The sequence below is a fragment of the Lichenostomus cassidix genome, chromosome 20, assembly GCF_008360975.1.
Source record: "Lichenostomus cassidix isolate B80296 chromosome 20, HeHo_3.0, whole genome shotgun sequence".
NCBI lineage: Eukaryota > Metazoa > Chordata > Aves > Passeriformes > Meliphagidae > Lichenostomus > Lichenostomus cassidix.
The window spans coordinates 262304-287932 of record NC_139500.1 but is presented as its reverse complement, the minus strand read 5'-3'; the positions used below and the strand labels follow the sequence as shown (position 1 = coordinate 287932).

Sequence of the window (25629 nt, the reverse complement as noted above, 5' to 3'; positions counted from 1 at the left end):
AAAGCTGGTATGCGCAAGGTAATTCAGACTTGTTTGTGTTTGAAAGTAAACTGAAGTAGTAGGGTAAGGCATGTATTTTAAATACTGTAACTAGTTTTGATTAATATAATATATATATATATATGTATATATACGTATTCTTCTTTAGGATGGTAGCATCTGGCATGGAGTTGATTTGGGTTGCTTAATTAGGAATAATATGCTGGAATATCTCCAAGTGCAGATACTCTTTAAGCATATGTTGCAATAAATTCCAATAAAATATGGCATCCCACAACTGGTGACCTTATGATTTCTCATCCTCTGCTGAAGCTGTTTGGGTTTTTTTAACTAACAAATGATGGAGACAACAATGATTCAGATGATGGTGATTGACAAATTTCAATTTTCTTTATAGTTTCCCAGTTTTTGTGACACAAACATTGCAGGTTTGAAGTGGCTGACTGTAAACAGGTTTTTGGTTGGGTTTTTGGTTGTGGGGTATATTTGTATTGGGCTTTTTTTGTGTGTGTGTTATTTTTGCTTTTTTTGGGGTTTTTTGAGTTTTACAGTTTGGTTCTTTTTTTCTGTCTAACTTGCAAGCCTTTTGTGTGATTTGAAGGATGGGACTCAAACCTAGCTATGGCATTTCATAATCTCTGGAAAAGTAGAGAAGTAATGATACTTACATTTTTGCCCCAATGCAGTTCTTGTCTGCTTGAGACAGCATGGAAGAAAATTAGTGTAGGATTTGTCAGTCAGTAAATTAGTTCCTTGTAACTGACAAAGGGGCTTGGACTAGGCTCAAGCAAACCAAAACTGTGTTGGTTGTGATGGGCATTGGTTTTTGGGAAGAAGGAAGATAGGACAGGTAAACGTACACCCAGACCTTGAGAGCATAAGCCGTGTGAGCCACGGGGAGCCAGCACGTGTCAGTGGCTGGAGAACTTGCTGAGCAGAGGCTTCCAGCAGGAGGGTTTGGCTGAAGGCAACTCTGTCTCACCCATGATCATTATGGGACTCTATTAACTAGTCTCAACCCTACTACTTAAAAGTAGAAGCAGCTGTTGTATAAACCAGTCTCTGAACAAAAATACGCTTTTCCCCTTAATAAAAAGCATTTATGTCAGCAAGAAGCAAACCCTGGGGCGGTGGTGATCATGAGTTAATCATACCATCGTGTGGGAATTAGGCACAGTCACTTCTGTGTCCTTCCTGTGGCACAGGAGGAATGTGCAGCACATGACAGCTACACCCTGCGGCTCCTGAGAGCTCAGAGCTCACTGGGCTTGGGCCTTGGCTGAGGTCTGGTCTGTTAAGGATTTGCTCAGACTCCAGCCATAAATGTACATTCCACCTCTGATCCCTTAAAAATATCGGAGTATACACAACTCCATGGATGATTAGGGCAGCAATTATGTATTGCTTCATATGGGCAAGAGTCATTGGCCCTGGGAGGGGCAGAAAAACCTGCATGCAGAGAGCAGTCAGCAGAGTCAGAATCCCCTTGGAAAGGAAAGCCCAGCAGTGAGGCGCACACACAGGCCTCCATGAATCACTGCCTGCACTTGGAAAGGAAAAGATGGGAAGCCAGTGGTGTGGTTGCAGAACAGGATGAAGGAAGGTTAACTTACTGTATCCCTCCTCTTTCTCTCTATTCCTCTCGTAGCTGTTCCAAAACCAAAACCTTCTACTTGCCCATAATTGAATATATTTATCTGTGTGGCTGAATTCCAACTCTATGTAGCATAATATTAAAAATTGTCTATTCCCTACAGAGCTGTAAGGAGCATGGCCAATTTATAAACCCTGCTTTTGTCTTACACACATTATATATAATCACAAATAACTGCTGATATTTATAAAACTGGAAACATGTTTTTATTGTATTTTAAATTAGCATATGTTATGGGTTCAATGGCACATTGAAGCTCATCTGTTTTCTCATCTGCCATTGCTTGTCAAGTATTTACCCTGCAGAGACACTGACATAAATTATAAATTTTAACAGTATAAGGAATAAAAACCTATTGCGATTGTCAGGTAGACAAAGGAAGCCTGATGTAACATTTATTTTCCATTAAGTGGAAAATTAATTTTATATAGGCATATATTACAAACTGTAAAATACAAATATAAAACACCCAGGAACATGCTGCTGTGAATGAAGAGGGCTTTCTCTGTATTTTGGGGGTATTTCCAAAAGGGATGTTTAGACAGTGCTAGTGTGTACATACCTGTTTCCAGTGCAGTGTGGGTGACACTGGAGCTGCAAAACTTTACTGGGTTTTTTGTTTTTTTTTTTTTTTTGGGTTTTTTTTTTTTGGGGGGTTTTTTTTTTTTTTCAATGAGAGTCATCTATGTTGCAATCATGGAGCAGAGGCTGCTGTCACCAAAGTGTAACACCTGTCTCTTGCTTTTGAAACGTTTACTTTTCTTGGCCTCACTTTCAGCAAAAGTAAGGTCTTCCACAGGGAATTTAATTTGTGATATCAACTGACATTTGTAGCAGCAAGCATCCTTTTTCTGTGCATATGTTACTCTGTAAATCACAGATGGATTGAAGCAATTTAGCTCCATTCAGATCATAGTGCTGTGCAGGCTCTCTGGCTGTATCCAGACTCATTCTTGTCTCATTCAGAATGATATGATTCAGCAGCACAGGACTTCTAAAAACCTAATAACATATTGAGGCAAAACATAGTGAGAAAATTAAATATTTCAGTCTTAAACACCATATTACATATCAATATAAAATTACCAGCCATATTTTAGATTTCTTTAATGTGTTACCCAAGTGTGGCTGACCGTGAAGTACTGTTGGTCTAAAAAAATGATTAATTGTGACTTGACAGTGGTTGCTCCTTTTGCCAAACTAGTTAATATTGTCAGGTTCTGAGTTTTGCCTCTGCTGTTTTTCAGTGGGCAGGGTTTACTGGGCTGTTGTGCTGTGAAGCACAGACTCTTATTGACTCCCTCAGAGCAGAGATGATGTTTGTCTCTATGTCAGAACACGTGCCCCAGCCTTCTAAACATATAAACGTAAACACATGACAGCAAAACATGTTGGGCTTGAGCCCTCTTAATGTAGCATATTTAACATGAGCAATTGCCTCATTTATTTAATAGCATTCATACTAACCCTGTACATGAAGAATGGGGAACAGTATCCACAGTAAAATGCCCCCAAAATCTCTGTAATTTTGCAATAGTTCTGGCATTTTCTTGCAGGATTGCTTGCTAATGCTCGTACCTTTCCATGAACCACTTCTCAGTTTCCATGTTTTCTCTTTATTTTAAAGGAATTAGCTAAGAGGACTCCCTCTAAGCATCCTGATCACCCAGCTGTCCAGAACGCATTGCAGGCAATGAAGACAGTCTGCACAAATATCAATGAGACCAAGAGACAGATGGAGAAACTGGAAGCCCTTGAACAGTTGCAGTCCCACATTGAAGGGTGGGAGGTACGATGCAGAACCAGCAAGCTCCCTGGAGTCAGTTCACTGCACAGTTTAATGGCCTGGAGTTTAATGATTCGTGCTGTGTTACAGGGATTTATTTTTGTTTCTTATGTGATGTGTAAACGCTCTTGAAGGTGTGAGCAGCATCACTCTGAGGAGTTTAGAATTTAGTGTTTGAGTGTGCAGGCTGCTGCTAAAATGTAGCAGAACAAATTGATTATGAAAGAAAGGAAGGTGTTAGAGCTTCCTCCTTATGAGTGCATCAGTTATTTCACAGTTCAGTGGCATGCAGATAAAATTAGAGTGTTTTAGTAAAAGACCTTCATTGTGCACTCATAAAAGAAAGTTAATCTCTCTTTTTTATATTTCAGGGGTCAAATCTGACAGATATTTGCACACAGCTCTTGCTGCAAGGGACTTTGTTAAAAATCTCAGCAGGGAACATCCAGGAGAGAATGTTCTTTCTATTTGATAACCTCCTGGTCTATTGCAAGAGGAAATCCAGGTGAGTCCCACTGTGTTTTCAGGTTTACCATTCAGAAGATTTGTAAGTTGAAGGCATGATCAGTTACTGATCACTTACGGTATTCTCTGTTGCTCTGTAGGGCTGAGTCACAGGTAGAACTTTCCTCTGTTCTTGACTATTTCTATTACTTGGGCAATAGGAGAGAGAAGTCACTATATGGTAGGATAAATATTCCAGGCAGTAACAGAGTGCCCTTCTGAGAAGTGTGCAGTCTGAAGAGGAGTTAAAACAGCGCAACAAAAGCACAGGGCGACTCCTTACAGACAAAAAGCTTCCTAGGCCAGATGGGTCTTCAGGAATTATGTGCAAGTGCCAACTTATGTTAAGTTATGCTAAGAAGAAGAGGGCAATGTGAAAAATGATATAAAACAAAGAAGGGAGAAAGGGGAAGAGTAAGCAAATGTTAAATAGAGGCCAGGCCCAGGGGAATGAGAAAGAGATGAAGATTTGGAAGTTGTCACCAGCATTTACAGCCCATGTTCTCTGTTTGTTGTCTTCCTTTCTTATCCTAGTAATTTTTTTTTGTCTCATCCCACCTAAGAAACCCTAAGTATCCTCCTTTAATAGTCATATCTCAGACTGACTTGTTCATATATATGTTAGACTGTTTGCTCATGTATTTCTAACAGTCTTCATCCTAATTGCAGAGTAACTGGGAAAAAAACTTCTAAAAGGACAAAATCAATCAATGGGTCCCTTTATATCTTCAGGGGCCGAATAAATACAGAAGTAATGGAAGTAGAGAATGTGGAAGATGGAACAGGTAAGTGACTAATGCCTTTCAACAACACAGCAAGTTCAGATCTCATGCTGGAAATTGGTGCAAAAGTACTTGTCCATCTCCTTCAGTGACATCTGAAGCAATCTATGGAACTTGTAGTGCCTTCATTATTGGACTAACTTAGGTGGTTGAAAGACTGGAAATGCTTTCAGGCACTAGTCCTTCCTTCTGGAATGACCTTATGAAGAATTTATGTATCCAGAAGCTTGTCTATTTTTTCTCCTAATCCAAGTTAGTTTAGTAAAAGATACTTCTATTTCTTTTCCATCCTTTTTTTTTTTTTTTAATTTACATCTTAAGCCTTTACAGCTAAAAATAACAGAATTTCTGGATCTTCTTCGCATTTAGAATGCTACTAAATACTAATCTTAATATCCAGATTAGCAGCATGGAATGTGGCCATGAGCAAAATATGGGAATGGCACTTCTGATTCTTGTATCCTGACACAGGCAGGAAGACTGGGTGGGTTTCTGATTTCATCCATAAAGGCCACACCAGCCCCTGCCCCTAAGTCAGGAATTAATATTACGTCCTTTAAACAGTTGACACATAAAGAGTAAAGAGTTCCCATGTTATGTGGACAGAAATCCTTACAGTGCAAGAAGATAGCGTGTCCCCAGAAAATTCAGAACAAGTAACCTGAACAAACATATTTTTCACTGATGTCCTTGTATTTAAAAGATGTTAGTTATTCTTCTGAGTTTAAATCAGCAAGTGTCACTCTTAAGACTGAAGCATTCAGTCAGTTTGAATGGCCTATTGATACTTGTACTTCCAGAGTGGAAGTCCACCTGGTTCCATGGGCAGTCAATGAAGAACACCTCAGAAATCAAGGTCTTCAAAGAAGATGATTTTACTGAAAGTATCCCACTGTGATTTGCTAGAGCAGGCTTCCTGCTCACTGTGTGCTTTTTGCTTTGGCCTTTTGCAGCAGATTACCACAGCAACGGCTACACGGTGACAAACGGCTGGAAAATTCACAATACAGCCAAAAACAAGTGGTTTGTCTGTATGGCCAAGACTGCAGAAGATAAACAGAAATGGCTGGATGCTATAATCAAGGAAAGGGAGCAGAGAGAGAGTAAGTAGGATGATGTATTTTGTACTGCACTGAATGAACTTGTAGGAGAAATGTATATGCATGTACATGTATTTGAGACAAAGAGAAAAGGTTGCACTTTTTCCTCCATGGACAGAATTAAAATCTGTACTTAATGACGAAGAAAAGGATTGAAAACAAATATTTTTCAATGTGTACCCTGGGATTTTATGGACTTTTGTCAGTAAATTTATCAAGTACGTTTATTTAACAGAGCCAATTTCTTTGCATTGAATTACTGTGAAAATATTCCATTTAATCAAATGAATTTTTTGTTTCCTTCATTTGTGAAGAAGATGAAATTTATCAGTGAAAGGAAAGAAGAAATTCCAGCTTGCAGCCTTTTTCCAGGTGCAGCGAGACAAACTTGTTCTCACAAACTTGGCCTTCATGATCTTGAAATAAACAGGACAGTTCCTGGAGAAGAACTCAGAAATCCCATTCCTGGAGCTGTTCCAAGGCCGGGGCTGGAAGGAGCTCTGAACAACCAGGTCTACTGGAAGGTGTCTCTGTTCCTTGGCAGAACAAATAACCTGAACATAATCCTGAATAACCTAGAATGATAGGAGCTTTAAGGTCCCTTCCAGCCCAAACCATTCGGTGATTCCATGATTCTGTGAAATACCACACTTAAGACTTGGGACGCTGGCAAATATGTGCAGAGGCTCATTGTTTTTATCTGTTCTTGTGGAATGAAACACAAACCAGGCTTATCTTGAAACAGTGTTATACAGCAGAAGCAAGCTCACAAAGCTGTGAATTAGGGTGCATGATGAAAGTTCTGGCTTCTTTTAAAAGTTGGAGCTATCTTTCACAAGTGAACCTGCTGCCCTGTTTCCCCTGTGGGAACAATAATAGCTCATTGCAAGAGAAAATTAGTTTTTTTTTTGTTTTTAAACATTTTGTGCTTGACTTTTAGAAGTAGTTCCCCTCTCTGCACATGCAACTCCATTAAAGATGTAAAGGCCTCATTTTATGCTGAATACTTTTCATCTACTTGTTAAACTCAATGTGCATTTCAGAGTTGTTACTACAGAATAGAAAACATTTTTAACATACTTTATTCTATATAAACTCCAATACACCTTTTGATAATAGCAAGGATACTCCCTTCAAAGTGTAGACTGGGCATGGTGTAAATTTGAAAGAACTACCTAAAGACAGCAGGGAGAATCAGTTTTGTTTTATCCTCATTGATCTACTGAAAGAATCCTGATCTTCCACCTGAGGTATTTTTTTTAAAAAGTACATTGCTTGGCTCTTAATTTTACCTTCAGACTGCTAAATCCTCTCTCTAAAAGATTTAGCGTGTCTCCATTTCATCAGTGAGTTTGTGCTTTGGGAGGTCACTAGGGTCCTGTGGAATTTCCCATGCATCAAGTAAAATGTGTAAGTGCAGAGATGGTTCAATAAAAAGTAAAAAGACAGGACTATAAAACCAGACCATATGTAAACAAGGACCTTGCTTGAGAATATAGGGAGGTGACAGAAATAAATACTAGGAAGGGAAAAGACCTGTTCATTAATAGAACATTTCTCGAGGATTTCCTGAGAAAGTTTCTCAGGATATAGCATTGGGTAGTAAGAGTGGTTTTTCTGATGCTTTTTGTCATATAGTTTTATGGTGTTGCAGCTGATGACGGGAACTTGGGATAAGCATAATTATTCTGGCAGAGATTCCAGATTGTACTGGAAAATATCCTTTGGATCAGAGTATTTGCAAAATCATATCAATACCAGTGGTTGGATTAGAAAGCTTGGTAAGATTCCCAGTTGCATAGGCTGAGTTGGGGAGAATGTGCAATCCAGTCTGACATTTCCACTGGAGCCTGGGGAGCTCAGTGTTGTGAGAGCAGCAGGGAACATGTGTATTATTTGTTACACAGGCTGGGTTTGGATTGGAAGGGACCTTAATGGCCATTTAAGGCCATGGGCAGGGACACCTCCCATTCGACCAGGTCACTAAATCAGTCAATTTTTATGTTCTTACCACTTCTGCTGTTTGGCCTCAGCTTTTGAATTTGAGCAAACATTTTATTTGGTGTTAAAGATCTGAAGGAATTTCTGCTTTGTATTCAGGTCTGAAACTGGGAATGGAGAGGGATGCATATGTCATGATTGCAGAGAAAGGAGAGAAGCTGTACCAAATGATGATGAGCAAGAAAGTGAACCTTATCAAAGATAGGAGAAGAAAATTAAGTACTGTTCCCAAGTGCTTTCTTGGCAAGTAAGTGGCATTTGGATTGAAAAGGTCCTTTTACGCCAATTAGTGGACTAGAATTTCTGAGGATGACATTGTAGTATCAGATCAGATGTGCTTTGATGCAGGTTGATTAAAAAGACCATAATCCCCATTACAGTTTTGATTTATTAAAAATAATAACTGATTTTTATTTCATAGCATATGCAGGCTGAATAGTGTGGCAGCTCACTCTGTTTTACGGTAAGGTGTAACTGCTGCTTCAGATCAGCAAAAGGAGTAAGAAAAACTACCTTAACTCCTACAAGCTCGAGGCTGTTTGGGGCCTAACCTGTACTCTGTTTTGTACACAAGCAAATGCTTTCCAGGTAATATTTAAATCCAGCAGAACTGTCCAAGCCTCAAGATTGTATTTAGAAGTTTCCCATTTGTCAGTGTAACAAATGGAATTTTGTGCATTATGTGACCTGATATGTTTGTTAGAAGTATAGGACTTTATTGGCTGGAGAAAACCTCTTTGATTCAGGTTAGATATGACAAAATAATTACAAACTGTGAAGGGTGATGTGTGAGGCAGCAGAAGAGACCCCGTGGGTGCCTTGGGTTGGCGACTGGCAATGACAGCAGTGGGGCTGCTGTAGGAACATGTCCTGTGTGACACACGGGCAGACACAGTAGCTGACCTGAGAAGACTTTTCCGCCTCAGCTGTTTGTGATTGAAATGATCAGCTGTGGAAAGAAAAAGAGTTCTGAGAGGCAAATCTGCATTCATTTCCCTTCCCTCTCCAGTCTGTGTAGCAGCAGTTTGCAGGCATCATTGCTTGTGCTCAGGGGTGGAATTGTCTGCCCGACAGAAGGCAGTCTGGTAGCATAGGTTGGTGATATTTTGGCTAGAAAAAAATTTTCTTGATATTGGAGAAGTAGTTGCTTTTTTCTTCTTCACACACATCCCCCACCCCTGTAGTTGATCTTGTTGGATTAAAACTGAAATCTTTTAGATCTGATAATGGCATTTCCTATTTTCCCTGCAACAAGAAGTACCAGGTCAGAAACTTTGATTCTTCCAGTGCTGTTATGTATGAGTCTCTTGTGGGTTCCTTGATATTATGCTTAGTTTCAAGTCTTATCCAGGATTACCTGCTGCTCCTTTTCCTTTTAAAATGTCTGTTTTCTTACAGCATGTCATGCTCATTGCCCTCAGTTTGCTTGACAGCTGCCTGATACTCCAGTAGTGAGGACTTCACCTAACTTTGGTAATGGCTAACTGAGCCCAGACCGAGATACTTACATGTATCCTGATCTCTAACAAAAGGATTATTTCTCCTAGTGTTCTAGCCTTTCCCGCAGCAAGTAACTGCTGGTATCTTTTCAGCCTTCACTTTTTGGTATAGTCCTGTGAAACTCAGTTGAGTGCTACTCAGTCAGTACATTCCAGCCATGACTGGCAGATTTTGTATCATTCCCAGGGCTTTCCCAGAACAACACATGTTGGCTGTGACCCGTTTTTATTTTTGCAGATACTCTTGCCTAAGGGAGTCACTGATAACTCTGCTGAGATGTATTTAGTGTTTTCCTGTTACATGCAGCTGAGAGCAACACCAAGGCCACAAAAATAATTTTTCTCTTGGCTTTTGAATATCAGATAGCATCTCATAACTCAAGAGATAAAATGTGGTTTTTTGGGGCAAAAACCCATGATCTAATCCTAGTATCATCTTCAGAGTTATCACATACATTTATTTATAAGGCTGTTCATTGAACTTAACTTCAGCAACTGATTGGCTTGAGTGCAAATCCATTTTCCTGATCACTCCTTGTGGCATTTAGGCAAGTAACTAGTGATACAGTTGGAAGGATGTGTGTTGGTGCCACTGGGTGTAAATGATACACTGGCCGTGCTCCTTTTCAGCTTTGCAAAACCTTGAGTGTGTAATAGATCTGGTAACCTCAGGAGATTCCAACCATATATGATCAGATTGCACAGTCCTGGACGGGTTGGATTTTCCTGTGTATTTCTTGTGTAGAAACCCAGCTCTGTTCCAAGTCCCTTAAATTCCAAGGTGTAGCTGGGAGAGGGTGTCCTGACCTGCATGCCAGATGAGAACTGAGCGTGGCAGTATTGGGAAGTGAGGATACTCTCCATTATCCTGCAGAACTGCTTCAGACAAGATGATGAAACAAATCAAGCTTTGCCATCTACTTTTTGAGTTCATGACTTTCTGGAAACAGTCTAACATATTCCTTAAGAACATCTTGGAATATTTTTGGATCATGCACTTTTCAGGGCTTACAGATTTTGCTTCTGAATCAAATGTCGTAGAAATCCTAAAGCAGTTCTTAAGAAAACCATCCCATGGCTTCAGGACCCTGAGGGTACCATTCAGTTACTTTCTTTTTTCAGCTCACCATATCTACCTCCCATTTACAATCCACATAAACTCCAGAGACAGTTTCAAGTAAAAGAAGCAGGAAAGCTAACATGGTAGCTTCCACTGAAGTTTTGGGCAACCATTTGAGTGCTGTAAAGTGCCATAGACCCATTGCTCTTGATGGGGAACTCCAGAGCAATGGGGCATCTCCCTGGGTTACTTCCCCGTGGTTACGGTCACTGGCAGCAGGTCTGCAATGGGGTCCTGCACAGTGTGCCTGCCTTGTGCCCTCTGTAGTGAGGGTGGAGGATCATTCTTACTTCTCTTCCCTCTCCAGTTTATATTCTGTTTCAGCTTTTAAATACAGAAACAGCTCAGAATCACTGGGAAACTGAGAATGAACTTTCCTCAGGACATAGTCTGATTCATCACTACTCTGGCTTTAGGTGTTTCACAAAACTGCTGCTTCCCATGGGATTCTTCTGGCATAGTTATGTAGATCCTGCTGCTTTTTCTACACTATGACAGCTACAGAGTAGCCCCTCAGCAAACCAAAATTTTCAGTCCTGACGTTGTTTCTGTTATTCTAAAGGCAAAATGCAAATAATACCTACAGCTTAGATCAGTCAGTGCTGATAAATACAAAGAAACTAAAAATACTTCATTTGGAGCCCATGAGTGGAGACATGGATACTGGCTATGTTAAAGAGCAACCTTCTCCATGTTGGCAAGCACCCAAGTGTTTTATTGAACTCACATTTCCCATATGTTGCTCTACTTTCATATAATCCTTTTGTTCTTCTCTATGACTGTAACACATTTCTAGTATAATTGCTAGTTAACCTGGCAAACAGCTCAGTCCTCTGGGGCTCTCTGGCAGGGCTGGTTTCATCAGACTTGCTATGGCCGTTTCTTGTACTTACTGTTTCTAATGAGTAGCATCCTACATATCTATCCATTTTTTGGCTTTTATTCTGCCCATATGTGCAGCTCTGCCCCTCACCAGAGAAATTTTGTTTTGTGCTGTGTGAGCAGACAGACTTAGCATCTTTTGTGTATAAATTAGAAGCATGATGTGTGTATCTGCCAGGTACCACCTCCAGAAAAAGACCTTAAATTAACCTGTCAGCGGGACTTGTGCTCTCTGTTACTGCTTTGTGCGTGTATTCAGTAGGTTGAGTCTTCTATCCTAAGTCCTACTGTTATCCCATTAAAGCCAATGCAATTACACCACGGGGCTGGGGACAGAAATCAGACCCAGTGAAGAAAGATGAGCATGTATTACTAAGCCAAATCATGAACACTACTAGGATGGGGAACTTGTGAAGAAATAGCTGGGAAGTGAGGATACCCTACTGTTGAACTTGTTTTTAAGGTCATCTGTTAATCTTGCTTGCTAATCTTTTCCCCCACTGATGTCTGAATTGCTCCATAAGATAAGGATATGCATCATCCTTATAGATGCAGCTGGGTCATCTTTCCCTTTTTGTGCACACTGTGTAGAAATTAAGAGGAATGATGGGAAGAGCCTGCACCTTCTGCAGAGCATTTCCTCCAGGAATGTAGGAAATCAGCCCACTGTGTAGAGGTACCATTGCTTACAACAGTTTTCACACTTGCTTCAAGGAATCTCCTGTGGTTGGCTGATGACTCGCAGAGGCAAGTGCCTGCTGCCACCGAGAGCTAATTGTGTGTGTTCTGCTCCATTTTGCAGCGAGTTTGTATCCTGGCTCACTGAGATTGGAGAGATAAGCAAACCAGAGGAAGGGGTCAACTTGGGGCAAGCACTATTGGAAAACGGAATAATTCATCATGGTGAGTGTTCCATGCCATAAAAAGATACCAGATTTTAGTAATGTCCTGGAAACATGGGTGGAAAACTTACTGCAGCTGTTCACATGATGTTCAAATACTTTCTTCTGCCATACCCATTAAATCCTCAAAATGTTTAGTGATTTTTGGGATTAATGAGTGGGCAAATTTATGCCATGGAAACAGGACTTGTTTGGTATCCAGAAAATGTTTATGTCTGCAGTTGCTTGATTTCTCTGCAACATCTTATTTGGGGACTTTATCAGGTATATATTCCTTTGTACTACCTGTGTTTGAAAATGTGTTGCAGTCCATAAATATGGCTTTGCACATGAGACATCAGCAATCCAGAGAAGAGTGGAGCAGTGCTCTTTTAGACCTGGGGCACAGGTGATGGGTCGTTTAAATGACACTGCTTGTTGCAAATGAAAGAGATGATGGAGGGTTTATTTTGTTTCCAGCTCATTTGGCAAGAATGTCTCTCTTTAAAATAGTGAGGGACCCCATTTCTTCATCTCACCGAACCTTGAATTGTTGCATTGATGGGTGTTTTAGAAACATATGACAGTGCTGCATGTTTGAAGTATAATTGTTTGAAAAAGCTCTGTGCTACCTGCATTTCTACTAAAATGTCTTTTTCCATATTACATTGTTTAAATTCAGATTTGTTCTGCTGTTTCCTACTGTTTTCATATTATGTTATGCAGATAGAGTAACATAGTCCTACTCTAGTTAAACAGCAAATATCCCAATTTCAGCATTCAGGTGAGTTTAGCTGCAAAATGTGTATCAATGAAATACTGTAGATGGGTCTTAAGTCACCAGTGGTCTACATTTCCATACAGTCTCTTTGAAATCAGTTTAAATAAGGGAGCCATTTAATTAGGCTAGTCTTCCTTTAATATCTTGGCTACTCAGCACCACAAACTTGTCTTTCAGGTGACAGTAACACTGTAAAGAAATTCTGTATGTTACCTTCTTTTAATTAGCACATAGAGAAATCTATTACAAGCAGTCCCATAGTCCTTCATGTACATACACTTCCACCCCCATGTACCAAGATGTACTTTCAGGCATATTCAGACTTTGAAGAGTTTCGAGCATGAGCTCAAAAGCTCTAAACACTTTGCAGTACTTGGTTTTGTAGAACTGAAACACTCTGGCTCCAATGCATACAGATCCCGCTTGGGATGAGGAATGCTCTTTGGCACTCACACTCTTACTTGCCTACATTCTGAATGTGCACACTTGCATGGCTGGTGCAGAAGGCTCTTCTGAGACTTGTTATTTCATGGTGACTGATTACCTTGCCGTAAGTTCATACTTTGACACTTTCATCAGTGTTCTTTTTCTCTAAACACAAATTTATACTTCAGAGTTACATCTACTGTGCTGTTACATCTACTGTTCTCCTTATTCAAATGCTCTGAGTAAGATGCATCTGGTTTGGTTTTAGTGTGATCTTAAGAGTTCCTGATGTTCATGTCTTCAACTGAAGTTACTGTTAAACACTGGAAGGTATTTGTAATGCTGTGTTTATTTAAGGAAATACCCCTTGAGATTTTGATAGCCCATTAAGCATGAAAGTATCCTATTACGTGTCTCCTAATGTAGCAAGAATATATAAGCACCATAATGAAGCCTCTAACCCCATTCTGCATTAGGCAATATATTTTGTGTTTCATTTTTGTTTGCCATAACATTGCTGACCTCTCAGCTTGCCTGAGAAGCTGGGCCATAGAAGATTGCTAAATGCTGAGCACCATGTGTTTTATCCCACAGTTTCCTCCTTATCTTCTTTAGTTCTGGCTATTTTATCTGAGACTGCTGATGGGGAAGTTCTGGTACCTGTCACAGGGCACAGAAGCGATCAAAACCTGATCTGTGTGCCAGACACAGACGACAGTGTCTGCTAACTCGATTCTCAATTGGATTTAGAAATACAGAATCAATTTAATTTAGGAATTCATAAATCCAGAGCCTGCAGACATTCGGAGAAGTCAATAACTTGCACAGCTTAGAGATTCAGCTGTAGACAAAAGGGGATATGTTGGATCCTGCATATTTGTTTTGATCCTGTGAAATTAAGGGAAAATATAATTGAAAGCAGGAATCTTAATTATAGACCAGAATGTCCTATGTAATGAGGGAAAGTCTTAAGAATTTCTGGTGTCCACCCTCAGAACACTTATCCTGCCCACTCTGCAAGGGCCAGACTAAATCTCAGACTGTGTCCTGGTACTTTAGTGTCTGCCTAATCCAGTCTTTACCAACGCGCCTATAAGGAACATGGTGGGAAGACTAATTTTAATTATCATGCTGATGTTTTAGTTTCAGATAAGCACCAGTTTAAGAATGAACAGGTGATGTACAGATTTCGCTATGATGATGGAACATACAAGCCAAGAAGTGAATTGGAAGACATCACGTCCAAGGTATGTATTGTCATTTTTAGTTTGTACTTTGTGATTTGCACCAAGAAGTTTGTTCTCCCTCTGAATGTCATTGGCCTGTTGTAGGAGATCCCCAGTGCTGTCGATCTGTGTTGTATTAAGCTGTCCATCCTAATGCCATAGGAGATACTCACTTTTGGGAGAGGAAGCTGAGTTTTGCAATGAATAACAATACAGTTGTGACTGCACCCAAGACTGCTGATTGCAATCCTAACAGAGTAACAAAAGGTCCTAAAACAGGGTGATAACATGTCTGCTGCAAATCTGAACATGATGGTTCAGGGCGATAAAAAAATCAGTATTTAACTGTTCCTCATAATTATCTGTCAAATGAGTTTTGTTGATCCCATATTTGCCCACATACCTTTTCATAAATTTGATTTTTTTCTTTTGGACATTGGTTCATGGGTTAATTGTGAGGAAGGATTAATGGAGAAAGTGTTGGAATGGAGGTGACTAGAGATAAAAAAGGATTTTTGACTGTTGGAAGCAAGGAAAGAAGAAAGAATGTTTGACAGTGTTATCCTCTCTGTTTTGAATATCAGTATTAATCAATAGATAATTTCAGCTGAGTGGAGACATAAATGTCCAGGTTTTGCTAGCAGTCAAGTGTTTCTTTGAAAAGGAAAAAGCTGCTAATGCTTTGCATCTTCCCTTCTTCAGGGGGTGAGGCTGTACTGCCGACTGCACTGCCTGTATACTCCAGTGGTAAAGTAAGTTCTGCTTCATGATCCTCTTTTATTTATTATCTGGCTTTGTTTAAAAGGATGACGTTACTATTGAAATCTTCCTTGTTTCTTATTATAAATAATCAAAATAATTTTCTGAATTTTCTTGGCTCTTTTACTGGTCTTGCATCTCCACAGCTTAGATCCGTAGTTGCACTGCTGCTGCTGGGGGATGTTGGAATTGGGGATTCAGGGAGAGTGAGCAGCTGGGCAAGGTTACAGTGACTCTGATTCAGGGAGATTGTGTGGTGGGATTGTAGCTGCTGTAGTATTTGGGTTATAGAAAATGTCAACAGATGCTGAAGTGATGCAAACAGATTCCAATGTACTGCTACGATTGTGTCATTCAGACCACTCTAAACAAACAAAAGCCAGTCTGAAGCAGAATAAAAGCTGAAGCTGTAATTTGAAGAAACCCTGAAAGTTTTGTGTGGAATCTTAAGAACGTGGCTCTGTATTAATAACTGCTGAAGAACTGAGATAGTCTGCAAGTGCTAGGTAACTCTCTTCCCAGATCCCAGGAGATGATTTTCAGATGGTGTTACCTTACTGTGACATCAGATGAACATTTCTGGCCTATAATGAAACCACCCTGAACTGTGTAGGTGTTCTGTTTAGGTATTTATGATGGAAAATAAGGCATTTTCACTTAGGAGAACTTAATTTTTCACAAATAAAAAACTGATGAGGAAGAAAAAACCTCTAGTGGAGATGCCTGGTCTCCCAAATTCAACAAAACTGACCTCTTGTCTATGAGTTGTACAACAGAGTTTTCACTGAGAGATGCCACTGTCATGCTAAAAGGAGCTGCAACGGTAGTTACAGTTCATCAGTCATAAATTTGCATAATTAGAGCTCTGGGTTTTTTTCCCAGAATAACTGTTCTACAATGGCACAGATTTCACTTAGCCTGAAAAGGATGGAGAGAGCAGGAAAGCATGATGGCTGCCAGTGGTAGACAAAATGGTTATGTAGGTGCATGTGTGTATTTGCACAGACACATCTCACCCCTGAAGGTGACAATTCACATGCAGAGTTGAAATGATGGTAAGTGAAGATCAAAAGATGTCCCTGACCTCAGGGTACCAACAGACAGAAGTGGATCTATTCTAATGCTTTAGGGAATCAACAAAGATGAAATAACTCCCATAGGCCCATGTTGTGGTGTTTTATTAATGTGCTAATTTTGTGACAGCTTCCCAGCTGGAGAATCTCATCATATCAGGATTAATCTGTGCTAGTGGCATCATGAATCCAAACTGTGTATAACCAATGAAAAGTATCAGACTCTCAGAAGATTTAGTATCCTTCTGAATGGACTTAATTCTCTGTGTGTTTAGATTCTTCTTCCTGCCATTCTCTTTCTTACTCAGAATTCCTTTTATATCCGTGTTAGAAAACCTAATCTCTCAGGCTGTCATTGTTTTATGTCTCCTTATCATGACTTTTTGCCTCTGACAAGCCTACATTACCCTATGTGGGTTAGCTTTTTGCCAAGTTAGTTGTGCTGTGCCCATTGCTTTGTGCTGTGCCTTTGGATCACTGCTTTATCTGGAATCTTAGGACTGCTGATCCCTTCACTCCTGTAGGCTTTTCTGGTGCAACTTTCCCTCTAGAAAACTGGCAAAGTTGCTTGGAGTAGCAGGTATGTGTGCCACAGGGATCTGCAGGAATCATAAATTCAAAATCATTTTGTTGACAACCCTGGGATACAATTTTACTTAAGTTTTATTCCCCAGAAACCTTGACATTTCCATGAAGTCTTTGCCTCTATATTTTTTATCAAAGAAAATCTGACACTCTTATACTCTGAGGGAAGATTATATACCCCACTGGCAACAAATCATGGTACTTTGGGGGTTGAAGTATAAAAAGTAAAATGTTTTGAAAATTCTGAATATGTCTCTGATGTACTTCCGGCAAGTTGTGATGTGGGAGAGCTTGTTCCCACTTACGTATGTGATGGGCAGTACATCAGCAAATCACTGGGCTAGATCCTGTGAAGAATATTCGATTCCTCTATCTTCTGTGAGGCAGCAAGGTTCTGCCAAAAGTTCAATGGTTCCCACCTCTATATTTGACTGTTCATCTGCAGTTCATGATTCTGCATAACATTCTACGATTCATGTTCTGCTCGTGTTCAGGGTGGATTGAAATGGAGAGAAATGGGAGTGAACTAACGTTGATCCTGACCAGCACTGACCTGCAAGCAGGGAAAGACTGGGCCTTGGACCAAGACTGATGGCAGCTTATTCAAAACTGTCAGCATCTGTAGGAAAGTTTTGGGAGTTGTTTCTCATCTGGAACCCCCTACTCATTAGTGCTCAATATTTTAATGCTTTTCTTTATTGTGCTGACATTTCAAAAGCAAATTCTCCCAAGATAAGAGTGTGAGAGAGAAAAACTGCCCAGAAAACTCCTATAGCTTTTTGCTGGGTTTAGCACATTACTGGAAGACAAGTTGAAAACTGTGTGTAAGCACTACGAGGAAAGCTTTTGCACTGAGGACATATATTTCTGGAAATGCTGTCATGTTTTGTTGTTTATTTCCAAGTTCTGAAAGTCCTGGTTCTCTTTCTTATTTCTCACACCCTGCACTCTGCAAACACACAGACATTTCTGTTGAATTTATTTACAACAGCCAGTCACAACATATTTGTATCTATGGATGATCAGTAAAAGGAACACGCGTATGATGGGTTTTGCATGGTGTTTGGATTTTTAGGAAAAAGGAAATATCAGATAGTGTGGTGCTAATGAAAGAGGCTGATTTGACAGAACTGGAGAATAAAGTCTTCTCTTGACCTCCCTCATAGATACATCTGGACTGTAAAACAGTCACAGTAGCCGTGCTTCCTTCCACAGTCATGCCAGTGGAGCTCAAGCTTCAAATGCAAGGACCACCCCCAAGAGTGAGGGAGGAATTAATTCTTCATAGCCCATTCAGCATTTGGCCTCTAGTGAGACTCTAAACAAGAGGGAGCCAATTAATGCAAATTAATTGTGGTAATGGCTTTTGTGATGTGGAACTAGGAACTGGATCGAGACCATGAAACTTATTTCACATGGGCCAGTAAACAGCCTTGAAATGGCTTTTATGCTCTTCGGAGCTGGATTAAATCCAGTGACCTTGGAGGTGAAAGGTGTTAGAGCCCAATGTCCTGAGCCACATAGTCCTCTTATATTTGTATCAAAATTCTCTGGAAGTATCTCACAAAAGGCTAAAACCATCAATTATCTCCATGGCTTTGAGAAGAGGCATGAAAGGAAACTGCAAATAGCATCAAGTTACAATAGGGTTCCTTTTCCTTCTTTCAGGAACAGTGCTGTTGTCTTACAAGGGCTGGCTGGGAGCTGGTGCCAGTTGTGTTATAAGAACTAACACTTATAACACAACCCTTATTTTCAGTTACTGAAATTATCTCATTCCGTAAAAGGATACTGTGTAGTCTATTTGTGTCTGGCTACTACGTGTTATGTTACTAAAGGAAATAAAATCTGCAAAGTGTGGATAATCAGGAAAACCCATCTTGACAAAACGCACTAAAAGCTGCCTAATTCCATGAGCCTCACAAAAACAAAGCACGGTGAGAATGTGTGGAGTCCCTCTCTATGAATACATTAACGAGTAAACACTAGAGAAGAAGTACTGAAGCTTATAGATGAGGCTGGTACTGAGCCAAAAGATGTAAGCTGGCCATGAATGGATTTTGGACAGAAACTGGACAATTTCCAGCCAGAGAAGTGTGATTTTTAGTGGAACTGCTGGTGGCAGTGTTTTAACCTGAGTTACAGCAGCAGCTCAGGACATCTGTGAAAAGAATCTCCTGCTTGCCTCTGGCAGGAATGTGAGCTCCCTGAAGATCGCTCGAAACAACATTTAGAGAAATTTTAAATAACACTGCTTTGTGTTGATCTGAAGCATCTTCCTAATTCAAGTTGTTAGAAAAGTTTAAAACTTTCTAGAGAAGAAAGATGTCTGCTTCTTAGTAGCAGTAAGTCACAATAGTATATATAGGTTTAGAGTGTAGAAGAAATGTGTACCTTTTTGTCCTGATTTTCCCTGAATTCTCTTTCTTAATTAGAGACCGTGACTACCATCTAAAGACCTACAAATCAGTAATCCCTGCAAGTAAACTAGTGGACTGGCTTATTGCACAGGTAAGAAAAGTTGAAGATACTGCTCTTTGCTAAGGAGCACTTCATAATCCTAAAACTTTCCATTCCCAGTATATCAACAGAAAATTTAAAAGGGGTTTGGTTGCTGTTCTTACTTGCATGCATCTGCTTTATTTCCTCCTCCAAGGGAGTTGTAAACATTGTTGGTCTGAGACCATCTTAATTGCTGGGTTTACACATCCCAAAGCAACCAGCCACCATGATTAGGGCTTTAGACATCATATCATTACCAAAAGTAGGCAGCAATAATAATAATTGTAATGGTGGCAGTAGTTTTAAGAGTAATAGTAATGTGCTCTGGACATGCTTCTTCACTGTGGTACTGACTGTAAACTGTTTCTATAATTCTGATGACTCAAATGAAGGGATTGTGTTGAATAAACCTAAATTATCTTGTCAAAACTATGGTATCTAGTTTCACGTCTAGTTTCTGTATGAAAAGGTTGAGACACATTTTGTCAAGACTGATGATGGTAAACAGCTGTCTTTTCTGAAGTTTTTTGTTACTGCTTTTATTGTATTTGGGCAAATTTCTACATAACATTTAGAAGTACTTAGTGAGCTGAAAGTATTAAAGCTATATTTTCTAATTAGAGAACGCTATTTTGCTAGGGGAATGTTTTGAGACCAAGGTAATGTCATAATGAGTAGCCAAGTCTGGTTTAGACCCTTCGTACACAAAGAGTTTGTTGCCTAGAACAAAAGTAGACTGCTAAAGGTTTAAGATGGTAACATTAGAAGGCATTTCTCCTCTAGTTTATTTACAGTTGAAAGAATAAATCAGATTTTTAAATCCCAGCCTCTGTAAAATAAACTACCCATTTATCCCATAAAATAACACTTGAGCATACAGCATTGTCTCATGACAGGATGTTGAAATGAGGAAAGACTTGTGACACTTGAAATTAGTTTACAGTCAAAGTTAAACTTCAGATTTATTAAACCTATTTTCTTGGCTTTCCTTGTGTGATTACATAGTCATGCAATTCTTTCAGAACTGCCTTGATCCCTTTTCTACCAAGACAACAGTATTTAGTTCTTAAATTGTATATATTGTGCCTTTTCTGCTGTCAGCCTCTTTAACAAGAGCCAGTAGTGCTGTGGATTGGCCAGAGCTGATCCTATTTTATCCTGTATTTAAATAATGATTATACACCATAGTGATGGTCTTTGCCAGCATTTGCTTGGCAAATAACTACTGCTCTTCTTAGCAGGATTTGAAGTAGGACTGATGTTCTGCTGACAAGATCAGAGTTTGTTAGGTTGCTCAAAATGAAGTCAGTACACTATGCTGCAGCTGCTGTGAGGGCTTTTGGGTATCTAGTTCTCCAGAATGGAGGGGAGAAAAGGTGTAATACTTGTGTAGGATACAGCTCTAATTAAGCAGGACTGAAAGTAATACACTGAAATTGCTTCTGTTGCCACAGCAGCACTTGCCCTCCCTGCTGGAATGAGCTGAGCAACTGCTCTGAGACAGTAGACACTTCGTTCCCCTGTGTCCCTTTGGGACAAGGTAGCTGCTCATCTTGCACCAAGGGACAGGTGTTAACAACCTTTGTAAGACCAGTACTGCCTACTGATTTTTACCAGCATTATTTAGAACTTACTTGTCTGCCTGAAAAGTACAGCCATGTTTGTAAAGTCTTCACTTGTGGCTGCAAATTAGCAGATACATAGAAAAAAAGAGGCATTTCTTGTATTTAAATGAGTTTTAGATGTAAAGCTTATGACTGCCATTTCAGGGAAATCTGTAAATTTGCATGTCACCTTTGGTATCTCTTTTGAATGACTACACTCATGGCTTCAGGTAGCGAGAAACTGAAGCCTTTGTAGTCTGCTGTGTAAGCAAACTGCCACTGCAGTTTTAACCTGTTTGACCTCTTGAGTTCACATACCTTGGCTTTACTCAGGTTCTTCTCTCTTGAGCTGGATATGGATGGGATATTTCAACTTCTAAGAAGGAGTTTTATTGTCTGTGGCTAAGGGATCCTAAAGTCCAATACTATGATTTCAAATAAAAAGTCTTTACATTGAGATAATACTGTATCTTTCCCCAGTCCTGGTCCTTGTTCTTCTGGTTCCTGTAGGAGGCAGAGAGATGTTGTCTGTAGGAGCGAACAGTGCTTGGGCCATGGAATACCTGTTTTAATGGCTTGCTATTGTTCCCTACACAGATCGTCCTGCTAATTTCACAGCCATGAGATATGAGGTGGGGAAAGGGGTATAATTTAGCTCCGAAAATCATCTGAGGTATAATATTATTCTCCTGTTTCTAGGGAGACTGTCAGACTCGGGAAGAAGCTGTCGCACTGGGTGTGGGACTCTGCAATAACGGCTTCATGCATCACGGTAATGCATCGATATTGCTCAATTAAAAGAGCTCTTACTTCAGTCAGACTAGTTTTTCTAGGCTGTGCCATATATGCTGTGTACACAATTTGCAGACCTTCCTGCAGATCCTTCTAGAACACAGTCCTTGAGCTAATACAAACAGGTCTAAGCCTGCTACCTTCCCAAGTGAAGCCCCTTGCTGATAGTTATGGGAAGCACTGAAGAGTTTAGACAAGCTAGAAGGTGCATGTTTTTTCACTGCATCTCTTCCAGAGCCATCTGAGCAATGCATGAGCCAAGTACTGTCCTGAAATATCACCCAAAAAATACAGATGTAAAGTAAAATTGCCTAGTTCTTGCCTCTTGGACAACAAGCATAATCCTCAGTGCTGAGGCTCCCAAATCTGAAGTGCCAAATTTCCAAGTTAGACATCACTCATCCTCAAGTGGGGGAGGTAAACACATCACATCTGTATCAGTATCAAATAGAACATACAAGTGTTAAGAGTAAACATAGTTTGTCAAATGAAACATTAGTTTAAGTCATAGATAACATTTACTCACTTCATTTTGAATAGTGTTTTTGAGAGCATATTGGTGTAAATAACTAATGGAGAATTTCCATAGTAGTTGATAAAAATGTAAGAATAATTGTTGTATTTATAAATACTTTAGTCTGTTCTGAGCCCGTGGAAACTTGTGGCATTTATTGCATCCTTTGCCAAGGAAGACCTTTGCATAAGTACGTGCTGAATGCAGCAGTTGCTCCTCACTTGCTGCTTTTATTTGAAGCTCCCAGGTCTTGTACTTGAAAAATTCATAAAAAACTTTTTCATGCCTTCCAGAATTGTATAGATCTCATTTCCGTCTCCATTTTTTTTTAAGGCCTTAGTCTATGTGGACACCTTACACGCTTTTAAGCAGCCCCTTTACCCCTCTTTGCTCCTTTTATACTTTTACCATATTCATTTGGATGTGGGAAAGGAGCATGAGGTTTTGAGTAGCCACTTCCTTCCAGGAGGATATTTTGCATTTTATATACATTCTGCATACCAGGGAGGTCACATCATGTCATGAGCTACTACACACCGTGAAGAAAATTATTGTCCTAAAATACAGTATGAGCTTAAAAATACAGAGCTGGGAAACTGACTGATCGGGATGCATGTGGTCTGTGTTCTGTAAAGACTGGGGAAATATTCAGAATTCCTTTGACTTTCTTCTTTGTTTCTCTCTTTGTTTCTCCATGTAAATGCATGTATGTATTTCATATATATCATTTCCAGTCTTGGAGAAAAGTGAGTTTAAGGATGAATCCTTATATTTCCGCTTTTATGCTGATGAGGAGATGGAGGGCACCAGTTCCAAGAACAAACAATTACGTAATGACTTCAAGCTCGTGGAAAACATCCTGGGAAAGAATCTTTTGGTAAGAAATACGTTAATGTAAACCTTGATGTTTCTGCAAAAATGGTATTGTTTTATAGTAGAGGAGAATAAGAAGGAAAATTATGAGAGAGTAGAATTAAAATGGGCAATTGCACCTGTAGAAAGGTTTTTTCTTCACTGCGTAAAGGCTACTAATTCTTGATCTGCTTTGCTGTAAATCTCCAACTTTTGTAGGTCTGACTCTTTGCTAGACAGACTGCATAACTTACTCTAGTAGCAAGGGACATCCTTACATTGCAGGCCCCTTTATGTAGCACATGACCATCCTGCTGTACTGAGAGCTTTGGGTGTACACTTCACACAGGTGCAAATGCACGGAAGTTCCTGCCTGTTTCCAGTGCATAGCTCAAGCCCTTTCCATTCCCAAGAAGCCTTTGCGAGAGTCTGAAGTGAGCTGGGAGATGGAGATGTTTTAGCAGGCACCATAGTGTTGGCATGGTAGAGGAAAAAGTAATGGGCTCTACTCTCTTGAAGCGATTTGCCATCAAGTTTAAACACAGCTTAAATTGAAACATGGTTCAAACACCTTTATATATGGTGGTAAATTAAGTTGTAAGTTAAGAGACTGATAAGAACACAGATATTTCAGGGCATCATTCTCTGAGCCATATGAATGCTATTATTGTAGTTCTGAAGTGCATCAGTCACCCTCTGTCTACATGCAGTCCCATCTCAAACAGAAAACAAATGAACAGCACATGCTGAGGAAAAAATTTCCTAGTTAGAGGGCACAGATTTGTGTCAAATATGTAGTAGTCATGCTTAAGTTATGAGCTGTTTTCATTTGCATGCATAAATTAGCAGCCCCTTGAATGAAGGGACTTGTGAAGACCTTGCAAAAGCAGTACAGTAAATTCATTACACTTATCCACAAAAAATTTTGCCTGACTTCTGCTTTATGCTGTGTTTAGCAATTATCAGCTACTGTAATCCTGAGGCTTTGCTGTCTGTGGAACATCACTGCTTGTCTCTACACTCCTGAACAGGGCATTTATCCTTCCCATCTTTTGATCACACCACAGGAAGCTTATTGGAATTTCCTCAGCACTGGCGTTTGAAATATGCTCTTCTACTGCTGTAAAATCCCAGCTGTTTAGTGGATAGGTTTCCCTACCTGCTTCATCTAAGTTTGCTCTATCACAGGGAAGTTTGCCCTTGAAAACAGAAACCTTGGCAAATACTTGTTAAAAATGCCAAGGAGCAACGTGCTTTCAGTCTGGAACAACACAATTCAAACAAAATCTAATATTTATTTGCACAATTATTTCTCATTGAAGGACATAATCTTGACAAACTGAAAAAATATACAACGTTCTTTGCATAGCTGAAGAAAATTTGTATTTTGATGTGACTCCAAGCATTGTGATTTGGTTACAGCAGTGTGCTGTGAACTTGTGATCAGCACCTCCACTTGTTAGCCCAAACTGACCTCATCACAAATCAGATCTGGTTGCTTGGATCTGAGTACCAGACAAAGGAGAGTTTCCTGTAGAGATTGGCCATGATCAAACTTGTGTGAGAGGTTTAATTGAACACGTGATGATGGAGTCTCAGAAGACTCAAAAGAGAAACATTCTTAATGAGTTCTGAAGATGATGCCTGTGTACATTTTCTGGAGTGTTCTCAAAACTCTTATGCTGACTTGGAGATCTGGACTGGAATTCTAAACTTCATCAACTTTACTGGAGTGATAAAAAGTACGTGCTGTGTTGGGCTGAATCTCATTCCACTTGAAAAGTTAACCATCTAACCAGCAATTTACCCAATTTTCTAAGGTCCTTTTTTGAACAAGCACTACTAGCATTGCTTCTGAAAATTTTAAAATAGCCAAAAATGTCAAATTTATCTTTCAGTCTCTAAGCACCCTCCCCCTTCCCCACAAAATTTTGGTATATAGTAAGGGCTCAATGCAGAAATAACCAGATTAATTTTTATGGCTTATGTTATGTAGGAGATCAGACCAAATGATCTGGTAGTCCCTTTCCATCTTAAGATAGAGAAGTCCAGATCAGTTGTGGCTTGCAATGAAAAGTCTGATCTCCAGTCTTCACCTTTTCTGTGAACTCCATATTTATGAAGCATAAATATGTGTAAATACTGTGCTCTGCTTAAGATTTTACCAGAAGAGGATGACTACGGATTTGACATAGAAGAAAAGAACAAAGCAATTGTGGTGAAGTCAGTTCGACGAGGGTCTTCTGCTGAGGTAGGACCTCACAATTGTATTTTGGTATTCAAGAATGTTTCAATACATAGAAGAG

General features: G+C 39.7%; 1 protein-coding gene and 1 long non-coding RNA gene across 4 annotated transcripts in view; one reads left to right on the top strand and one right to left on the bottom strand.

The window, feature by feature from the left end:
• The window catches only part of PREX1 (phosphatidylinositol-3,4,5-trisphosphate dependent Rac exchange factor 1), a 118319-nt gene that overhangs the window by 64644 nt on the left and 28046 nt on the right, over positions 1 to 25629 (top strand). For 2 of the 3 annotated variants that reach the window (XM_085079379.1, XM_085079378.1), the window contains exons 6-17: positions 3282 to 3443; positions 3812 to 3945; positions 4614 to 4729; positions 5680 to 5829; positions 7927 to 8074; positions 12131 to 12231; positions 14560 to 14663; positions 15345 to 15394; positions 19495 to 19570; positions 21865 to 21937; positions 23206 to 23348; positions 25482 to 25574. In XM_085079379.1, the coding sequence (XP_084935505.1) occupies positions 3282 to 3443; positions 3812 to 3945; positions 4614 to 4729; positions 5680 to 5829; positions 7927 to 8074; positions 12131 to 12231; positions 14560 to 14663; positions 15345 to 15394; positions 19495 to 19570; positions 21865 to 21937; positions 23206 to 23348; positions 25482 to 25574 (1350 nt within the window). The remainder of the gene's footprint in view (positions 1 to 3281; positions 3444 to 3811; positions 3946 to 4613; positions 4730 to 5679; positions 5830 to 7926; positions 8075 to 12130; positions 12232 to 14559; positions 14664 to 15344; positions 15395 to 19494; positions 19571 to 21864; positions 21938 to 23205; positions 23349 to 25481; positions 25575 to 25629) is intronic. The other variant, XM_085079380.1, reaches the window with a different exon arrangement.
• Positions 2439 to 25629, bottom strand: part of LOC146428483 (uncharacterized) — an 87189-nt gene continuing 63998 nt past the window's right edge. Inside the window, exon 3 of the long non-coding RNA XR_014856022.1 lies at positions 2439 to 2656. This is a non-coding gene — a long non-coding RNA (uncharacterized LOC146428483). The remainder of the gene's footprint in view (positions 2657 to 25629) is intronic.